Source organism: Polyodon spathula, chromosome 13 (genome assembly GCF_017654505.1).
Source record: "Polyodon spathula isolate WHYD16114869_AA chromosome 13, ASM1765450v1, whole genome shotgun sequence".
NCBI lineage: Eukaryota > Metazoa > Chordata > Actinopteri > Acipenseriformes > Polyodontidae > Polyodon > Polyodon spathula.
This window is the reverse complement of record NC_054546.1, coordinates 15,339,894-15,350,187: the sequence shown is the minus strand read 5'-3', so window position 1 is coordinate 15,350,187 and position 10,294 is coordinate 15,339,894. Positions and strand designations below refer to the sequence as shown.

The following is a 10,294-nucleotide window of genomic DNA, read 5'->3' as shown; positions in this document are numbered from 1 at the left end:
AGACGGTGGTTCATAAGAACAAGGTCAAGCAGCACACATTGGGGACAAAAAAGCTACAGACCGGCAGAGGGCGAAAACGACTCTCCACTGACCGGAATGACCGCCAACTCATTCGAATGTCACTCAGCAACCGTAGGATGACATCAAGTGACCTACAAAAAGAATGGCAAACGGCAGCTGGGGTGAAGTGCACGGCGAGGACGGTTCGAAACAGGCTCCTAGGGGCAGGGCTGAAGTCGTGCAAAGCTAGAAAAAAGCCCTTCATCAATGAGAAGCAAAGAAGAGCCAGGCTGAGGTTTGCAAAAGACCATAAGGATTGGACCGTAGAGGACTGGAGTAAGGTCATCTTCTCTGATGAGTCCAATTTTCAGCTTTGCCCAACACCTGGTCGTCTAATGGTTAGACGGAGACCTGGAGAGGCCTACAAGCCACAGTGTCTCGCACCCACTGTGAAATGTGGTGGAGGATCGGTGATGATCTGGGGGTGCTTCAGCAAGGCTGGAATCGGGCAGATTTGTCTTTGTGAAGGATGCATGAATCAAGCCAAGTACAAGGTTGTCCTGGAAGAAAACTTGCTTCCTTCTGCTCTGACAATGTTCCCCAACTCTGAGGATTGGTTTTTCCAGCAGGACAATGCTCCATGCCACACAGCCAGGTCAATCAAGGTGTGGATGGAGGACCACCAGATCAAGACCCTGTCATGGCCAGCCCAATCTCCAGACCTGAACCCCATTGAAAACCTCTGGAATGTGATCAAGAGGAAGATGGATGGTCACAAGCCATCAAACAAAGCAGAGCTGCTTGAATTTTTGCGCCAGGAGTGGCATAAAGTCACCCAACATCAATGTGAAAGACTGGTGGAGAGCATGCCAAGACGCATGAAAGCTGTGCTTGAAAATCAGGGTTATTCCACCAAATATTGATTTCTGAACTCTTCCTAAGTTAAAACATTAGTATTGTGTTGTTTAGAAATGAATCTGAACTTATTTTCTTTGCATTATTCGAGGTCTGACAACACTGCATCTTTTTTGTTATTTTGACCAGTTGTCATTTTCTGCAAATAAATGCTCTAAATGACAATATTTTTATTTAGAATTTGGGAGAAATGTTGTCAGTAGTTTATAGAATAAAACAAAAATGTTCATTTTACCCAAACACATACCTATAAATAGTAAAACCAGAGAAACTGATAATTTTGCAGTGGTCTCTTAATTTTTTCCAGAGCTCTCTGTCTCTGTGTGTGTGTGTGTGTGTGTGTGTGTGTGTGTGTGTGTGTGTGTGTGTGTGTGTGTGTGTGTGTGTGTGTGTGTGTGTGTGTGTGTGTGTGTGTGTGTGTGTGTGTGTGTGTGTGTGTGTGTGTGTGTGTGTGTGTGTGTGTGTGTGTGTGTGTGTGTGTGTGTGTGTGTGTGTGTGTGTGTGTGTGTGTGTGTGTGTGTGTGTGTGTGTGTGTGTGTGTGTCCACACCACCAGATACCTAGTTCAAATCCCAGCTCAGCCACTGACTCACTATGTAACCCTGAGCAAGTCACTTAACCTCCTTGTGCTCCGTCTTTCAGGTGAAATCTTGTTGTACATGACTCTGCATCTGATGCATAGTTCACACACCCTAGTCTCATACCTTGTAAAGCACTTTGTGATGGTGGTCCACTATGAAACGGGCTACATAAAAATAAAGATCATCATTATCCCTGAGCTGTTTGTACAATCTCAGCAGTTCCCTTCTTTACTTCCACTTACCACACATACATCAAGATGACAGTGCGCCAGCGCAGGATGGGGTGCTTTACCAGGTCCAGGAGGCTGGGGCTCGACTCCCCCATCTTTGCTGTCCCTGCACACATTTTCAGTTTGATTGTCACTCTGTTTCCATTTCTAATCGCCATCTCCTGCATCACTTCCTCAGCTTTATCCGTGAATCCATGAGAGTACAGCCACCTAGGAGACTCTGGCAGCGATCTGTGCTTGACGAATTAAAGTGCAATCAGATATTACACACAAAAATGTATTCTGTGTTGAAAAACGTGGCAAGTTGCTCAGCAACTGCCAACACAATCCAGTATGTACGGTTCATTACTTTTTAAAAAGTAACAATTTATTTTCTTGGCTGTAAAAATGGCAAACCATAGTAAATCTTTTGTGATTTGGAATGGGTATTTTGGTACCAGTTTGTACTAAAGCTGAACTGTGACTTTAAAAGGAGCGCTGGTCAAGGTTCTAAACTCTTATTGGCACTAGCAACATTATCACAGACTCCTGTTCAAGATATTTGGGTTATTAGCTTGTTTTTTTGTACTTATTTTTGCATATGCAATTGGGATTAACTTGGTCAACCAATTGATCACTATCGGTAGGCATGTCAAGTAAAAGTGTATATGCTGGGTTTGGTTCTCCACTATACACCAAACATTTAAACAAAATCCGCTAATTCAGTACGCTATTCATTTGCTTTTCAGTTTTTACATAAGAAGTATTATAGACTATAAAATGTCCAAATAACTTACAAACAGAGAAAAAAAAACAGGACCCCAGGGGTATTGGCAGCCATTGCCAGGGTGCGCCATTGCCGGAGGTGGTAACCCATTGCAGCGTACACAGCTATTCCAACTGCAAACATCATATTGGTCAAGGTGCCTGGTAACAAAAAATAAAAGCACTGAAAATGATGTAGCCTTATTTAATTATTTTATATATTCATAATACACACTTGTATTGAGTCAATACAGCTTTCTGAAAGTTCTTTGTACCAGATGTCACAATTTACTAGCTATACTATTTAATCATATAGAGTCAATTATCCGATCTTTGATCAGCCGTACTGTCTAATCCATCGAACAGACATGTAATCACGCAATGAATTACGTGTGGTGTGTTACGCACGCAGCTTCTGCTGCTAAAACGGCTACAAAATGAGTTACAGAATTATTCAGACCATCAAAACCTTAGATGGAGCATTGTGTGCTTTCAATTGTTGCAGTTAAGCAAATTAAAACAGTCACCTTGTTCTTGGTTTTTCTTCTGTTTAATCAGGAAGGGCCTGAGATCCTGTCTGTTATTGATCAGCTAAGAACTTTTATTTTATTAATTTCAAGTGGATGGTATTACAATGCCTTAACAGCAAGTATCAAAGTCTAGAAACAGTTTACTGAATTGCTGAAGTTTAATGATTCCTAAAGTTCAAACTTTGGTATACAGAACTTTTAATTACAGTATTTCATTACCTTAACTGTATGTGTTAATTTTACTGAATTGCATTAGATGTGTTTATAAGAACAAGGACGAAAATCTGAGAATTTGCAGCAATAAAAGTAACTCCCTGTGTTGCACGACTTATGGCCCATTCTGTATGGTATATCTGGTCTGTATTTCACACTATTTGGACAAATAACTAGTCTATGAAGTAGGTACTTGTGTATGTTAACTTTATGCTATACATTACTAAAGGTACTGTAATTGTTATTAATACCTGTTTGATTATCCATACAAATCAAATATGCAAACTAGTATTGGTCCCAATTAGTTTGGATAATTGACTCTCTGCTGTATTATAAAAATATAGAATAGTGCGTCGTAAGAAACAAGCTGGTATTATTGTGTATATAAAGTAACCAATAGAGGAAATACTTCCCTTTAAATGTGAGCAAACTGGTTATTGCTCTGACTGAGGTACAATAAGACAGCTTGTTTCAATTGTTTTGAATAATGTTTTTTGTTCACATAGAGCATTAAACCATGATTTTTTACTACTCTATCAATTTTACAATTAGATCAAGCAACCTCGTAATAAATACCTAATAAACGGTTTGTTGTTTTAGGTCCAATACAATCTACAGTGGATTAATCCCTTAGTGTCTGTTGGGCACAACTATATTTTCTGAAGTCTCGTTAAACTATGGCTCACTAAGAGGAAGCTTTAAGCCTCATGGTTCCCTCTAGTGGCCTATGCAACAGACGACACGCCAGGGACTCTACAAGTCTTACTACCAGAGAAAAAACATATTTTTTTCAAAAGCAGGGAGGTCAATAACACACAGCTTACCAGTTAATGCCCAGTATGATTTGCCTACGTACTCCTGGGTAAGTACAAAAGAAACCAATGCCATTCCGCCATTCACAATACCCGCAAACAGACGAGAAGCAGCAAAAAATTCATAGTTTGGGGCAAATGCTGTTGCATATCCGAAAATGACCTCAAGCAGCAAACCTGCCAATGAAAGAATACAAATAAATAACCAATAATGTAAAGGTTAGAGGTAATTCAGAGGTTAAACGGCAATAAAACAAGAGCCCCATTTACATCGGGCTGGTGGTCAAGCTTGCGTTGTGTTATGATCGTTTACGTACGGTATAGATCCGGTCGACAAAACTGAGGTGCATACCACAGACCAGAGGTTCTCACTATGAAAATGTAACCACATATTACAATTAGAATGTTATCCTTAACTTTAAACACACAATCAATAGATATTCAGCGCTGTAGGAGTAAAGAAACGTGACGTTGTTCATTTTAAATGTAGCTTGTAGTGTAAATGTGTGTGTGTGTGTCAGGGGTCGATGAGAAAAATGACAGTCGGCTAATCGCACACTTCAGTTTCAAATATACTGTTTTGTGTGTTTACAGTGGCTAATAGAAGCAAACTAGCAATGTCGATATTTTAATTGTATTTAATTGTATTCAGTCATTTGCACTGGAAAGTAACAGTGAAGTGTGCTGTTTCAGATGTAGGGAAGAGCATTTTAAATACTACATTTTAGAACATGAAAAGCTTTAAAAAAAATCCAAGCAGTTTCAAAGTACAGTGCACAAAGCTCAAAGTGTTACAAAACTGTACAAACACTAAGAGGCCCAGACATTAAAAAATGCATGATGAATATTATTTTTAAGTGGCAGCTATTCAACTCTGGCCAAAGTAGTTGTTCCACCCCTAGCGTGTATGTTATAAGGGCATGAACAAAATGAAACAAGAAAAGCACATTAACATTGAAATAGTGATTAAATATTTAACATAAAATATTGAAATGCTTAAACAACAATACAGGCACTGTTTGGCAGTTTTTTTAAAGCCCATGATTCTGACAGTTCCCTAATGTGAGGGTATTATTGTAATATTTTTTTACATGTTTTTCTGCTGGCTAAAAGTAGTTTAAAAAACTTTTTTTTTCTCTCTTTGTGCTCTGTGTCTACTTCAGTGGCATTTTCTTATCTGCTGAAATCACATTGCATGCAATAGCTTACATGTAAGAAAGACCGGTTTCCTTCCAATCTTGTCAGAAAGAGGTCCAAACAGAATATTACCAATGAGAACTCCAGCAAAAAACAGAGATCCAGCAAGGCTCACTTTATAGGCTTGGTGCTTGATGAGAAACCACTGTGATAAACAGAACAGAAAGCATTGTCAGTGGACTTTCCATAGAAACACAAACATGTTTAAAATGTGTAATTATAATTTAGAATTACAGTAGTAAATACTGTATATACACATGATCTTGAGGGACCCAAGATACGCTATTCACACTACGAACTCTCATTCACAGAGCAATCCAGAAGGAATGCAGTTTGCCCACTGATCAATCCCAACAACAATTAGCAACGGATGCATGTCCCCCAATCTAAATTATTGATCCTTCTGACTAACAGTTTGGCTCCTTGAATAAGCAAAATGCATGCAAGAGGAAGATGCTTGTTTCACTGCAGGTAATGTAAACAAACTAGAGTGTAAACAAGAGTAAGTAGCGGGGTTCCGAAAATATAGTGTTACACATCCCCAGGTGCTGCTACAACTGTTTAAACAACGTACCTGTAATTTTTCTTTTCATTGTTAACATCCTGAAAACTTTTTACACTGACAACTTTAAAGTCTGTTTCAAAGCTCTTTTCAAAATGTCTGCTCTAGTGCACTGATAGTGTAAGGTACACATTGTCAAACAGGTAACACAGCAAACAATGATCCATGACGTGGTGCAGAACAGAAAAGCCAGAGCACTTGTTATGCATCTTTTTCTTTTTTTTTTTTAATCACTTTTCCTGCAGTGACTTAGAGAACAGATCTCAAACTCCAGTGCACTAGCGCGGATATTGTGATGCATAACGCTATATTTTTCAGAACCCCACAATTACTCTTTAGATTTAGCACACAGAAAGCAAAACTACTGAAGAATATGCAGACGCCACAACAAATCACTTTTTACACTTGTAACAATAAATAAATAAACAGTAAAAACCTGAGAATAAAAGGCTTTGACTGTATCATGCAGCCTACTTGCCTCAGTTACAATGGAATCGAGGTCCTCTTTAAAAATCACATGTTTAATGAGGTCCTCGGGGGAGCTTGGAGTTTCTTCCTTGTCTACACGATACTCTGGCTCTGCTCCAACGAGTACAATCAGCATGGACTGACAGGCCATGTAAATCTAAAATATCACAAAATGAATAACCACTGTACAGCGTCTTCTAAAACACTACCCTCAAACAAGTACAGCAACAATACAACAGATGGGTGAAATTTATCTGGAAGATAGCAGTATTTAACATAAGACTTCCTGGACTAGCTATTTGTCCAAAAAGTGTGAAACACAGAGCTGATATACCATACAGAATGGGCCATAAGTCGTGCAACACAAGGAATTACTTTCATTGCTGCAAATTCTCAGACTTTCGTCCTCGTTCTTATAAACACATCTAAGCACGCCTGAAATGCAAGTGATGAACACTAACACTACAGGGATCCAAATGGTCCTTTGAAACATGTGTTCTATTGTTAACCCAAACCCCGATAGTCTGAATTAACCAATAATTGAATGGGGACCCTAATCTAATCAGAGAGGAAAGAAAAAACATGCACAGAATGTGGTGAGGTAAATTGTTATATTGATTGCCAATCTAACCCCCATGTAGGCTATTGAAACACAGAAGTGGCTGGTAAAATCAGTTCTACCTTGTGGAGTTGTGTGCTCTGGTCAGGATTCAAGCAAGCTGCTTGGGCAAATCTTGACTGCTTAAAAGGGCCTGTATATTTTGTTATTTTTGCCCCCCTGTACCCAACGCTTAATTGCATGTCCCAAATCCGTAGTTCCTGCATGTACAATGACATAGGTGGGTCTCACCATGTTATATAAACCATAAACCGTCTTAGCATAAAGTACAAAGGTATGTACAGAACCAACTTATACATGTGTTGGTTTCAATGAATTAGCATGTCGCAATATATTGGAGAACGTCAATGTTCTTCTACATACAAAGCTTGCACGCACAACAATGCAGTCCCCTCTAAATTAGCAGAATGCAAGTCACGTACATTGCCCACACACACGACAGCTCGCTAGTTATAATAACGGAGACGTAAACAATGTCCATTAGAGTTAGTTCATAAATAAGTGCAAGACATGCATATACATTTCTATGCAAAAATGTAAAAGCCATTACCGAAGCACCCAAAACATTTATTTGAAACTTTAATTTTAAAAAGAATAGTTTATCTTTAACTTCAGGACACTTCGATTTGTTTTTTCCAACTCAATCCTTAACTAGCGTTTACAATGTGTTACCTAAACGCATCAACTTTAATGACTAATAGTACCGACCAACTTACTCAAACAAAGCATAAGTGACCGAGTATAGCAAATATTACTTAATCCAAGCACACGTGTGTCTTTGTACGACAAGAAAACTGTGTTCATTTAAAAGTTACATATAACATTATTTATTATTCACATACATACTGTTATCATTAATTATAATATTTAAAATTGCAAACCATGCAGTAACTACGTAAAATCAAAGTATTTTTCAACAATATTTACAGCTCGACACGTCAACTGAAAACTCATGCCCGTCTTCAAAGTTCCTGTACCATAATGTTGCACCATATGTTTAAATATTAAAAAAAAAAAAACATAATACGGTGTTTATTCAAATGCCACTTGCAGAAACAAGCCGCTCATAAAATAAATATTACAATCAATATGCATAATAATAATACTACTTCTGACTCGGGCCTTTAATTTCGCTGTTTAACATTAAACTTCGAATTGCATGCTACGTTTTAACTTGTATCAAGAACATCAAAAGAAATACGAAACCTGTAGCAAAATGATCGGAGCTGTAAGTCGTTTCTGATATTTTCCGAATTCTCCTACAGACTGAAAAGCTTCATCTATATCCATCCCCAGTTAATTTTGCACCACCGTGGACAGAAGAGCAGCATTGAAGCGCTCAGTACAGCTGTGGCTTGATTGAGTTGTGTACGTGGATGTGGCTATTTCTATGACGTAGGAGCTGGTGGTAAAAGATTGGCGCTCATGTTTGCAGAGCTTTCTTTTACTACCCAGAAAGACACTGATGCCGCCTAGTGGTCAGCTGTGAAATGGCTTTAAACACAGTGCCATTGTAGAAACCTATTTTGGGGTAAACCAAGTCTTTCTGCATTGGTATTAAATACTAGGACCATTGGTACTTGTGGGACGAATTACTCATTTACATAGTGTGCATGCATTTGAAAATGGGAATGAACCATGTGTTTAAGTGTGTCAACAGATAATAGGCTGGACTCTTCATGTGGCGGTAGGCCTTCTTCCTCAGACCATGGCACAGTGGAACAAAATTCTTGACGTCATGGCATTTGAAAGGTCATGGGGGGTAGAATCATGATTGAAGGAACCATTTTGGAGAAATAGCATTGTGATGCTTAGAAGAGTAATATTCCAGAATTGTTACTTTCATTCTCAAATGCACAAAGAAAAACATTGATGTCATGGGGCTCAGAGGGTGGACTGTACTGTAGATCATTAACATAGACCCCAGTATGCTGTGAATGTATAATCGATTATTTTTATAAAAGATCAGTAAATTATGTTTTTGGATATCTGCCTTTTTTATGTTTTTCCCCCAGAAATGTAAAAAAAGCATGTCGTTTATTTAAACTATGTTGTTTCTTTTAATCCCCTGTGAGTACAGCTCCTTCCTACACAAGCAGAATAGGTTTTGCAGGAAATGCACACCTTCTAAATCCCTGGTGTTTTTGCTGGAGCAAGCAATCGATTTCAAAAATCTATTTTCAACTGCCTTGGTATTAATGTGCTAACATGCTTCTGAAATGCATGTCTCATCGGAGCCACAATGAGAAAGAATTCCAGCAGTAATGATAAAAACTATCCTTGTTACTAGGAGACCGGGCTAAAAACCTGTTGACATGGCCTTATGCTGAGGTAGCGTGTGGCATTTAGACGGTTTCTGAAATATAACGTGTAATCCACTGAACACTAATGAAAATCTTTACATCAGAAACCTGTTTTTTTTTTTTTTTTTTTTTTTTTTTTAGGAAATATTTGTTAACATTGTGCAGGCTGCTACTTCACGCACTTGGAGAGATTGGGTGGGGTAGTTCTTTTAAAAGTGTATGAAGATTGCTTTATTTATTTATTTTTATTAAAAAATACGATTATTTATCATACGACTTGAACATTCAACGCATTTTTAAACAAACTTGAGATAAAAGACTGTCAAAACGTTCCATGTGTCTATGTGTCAAATAATGCGATTTGGTGGTTTTAAAGATGTTTAATTCCCAAACTGCAAAGTAAAACATCCCCAAATGAACTAAACCTATCGTAACAATAACATTCCTTATCATACAACTTGAAAACCCAACACACATTTTAATAAACTTGAGATGAAAGTGTTTAAAAACGCTCCATATTGCATTTTCCCATCGTGACAACTGATGCGCTTTGGTGCATTTAAAGTTAATTAATTCCAAAACTGCACAGTAAAACATCCCCAAATTAACCAAATGTATAGTCAAAATATAATTCCTTAACTTACAACTTGAACACCCAACGCAGCTTTTAATAGACTTGAGATAAAAGTGTTTCAAAACACTCCATATTGCATCTATCCATTGTGACGATGCGATGTGGTGCTTTTAAAGTTAATTAATTCCAAAACTACACAGTAAAACATCCCCAAATGAACCGTACCTAAAGTAACATTACCATTCTTTATCATACAACTTGAATATCCAACGCACCCTTTTATATATATATATATAACGGTAGTTTGAAACAAACCCCGATCATAAAACCAAACTTCCCTTTACGCAAACGTTTATAAGGGAAATGCGGTATATAAATATATATATATATATATATATATATATATATATATATATATATATATATATAATATATATATATATACAAAGGCAAATTGACAAGATTCAGTATCCAGCTCTGGAAAGGTCAAAGGTCAATGTCCAGGACTTATTTTACACTGTAGTTGCTATAAGTGTTCAATACTAAC

General features: G+C 37.8%; 1 protein-coding gene across 5 annotated transcripts in view; it reads right to left on the bottom strand.

The window, feature by feature from the left end:
• slc22a15 (solute carrier family 22 member 15) overlaps nucleotides 1-8,246 on the bottom strand; it is a 14,009-nt gene extending 5,763 nt beyond the window's left edge. For 2 of the 5 annotated variants that reach the window (XM_041269044.1, XM_041269043.1), the window contains exons 1-7: nucleotides 8,077-8,245; nucleotides 6,933-7,070; nucleotides 6,262-6,408; nucleotides 5,234-5,366; nucleotides 4,037-4,201; nucleotides 2,502-2,631; nucleotides 1,738-1,956 (exon numbers count right to left, since the gene is read on the bottom strand). In XM_041269044.1, coding sequence (XP_041124978.1) covers nucleotides 1,738-1,956; nucleotides 2,502-2,631; nucleotides 4,037-4,201; nucleotides 5,234-5,366; nucleotides 6,262-6,408; nucleotides 6,933-7,070; nucleotides 8,077-8,160 — 1,016 coding nt within the window. In that variant the 5' untranslated portion in view covers nucleotides 8,161-8,245. Of the gene's footprint in view, nucleotides 1-1,737; nucleotides 1,957-2,501; nucleotides 2,632-4,036; nucleotides 4,202-5,233; nucleotides 5,367-6,261; nucleotides 6,409-6,932; nucleotides 7,071-8,076 lie in introns of all 5 variants that reach the window. The other 3 variants (XM_041269046.1, XM_041269045.1, XM_041269047.1) reach the window with 3 other exon arrangements.
• Between the last annotated feature and the right edge of the window lie 2,048 nt (nucleotides 8,247-10,294).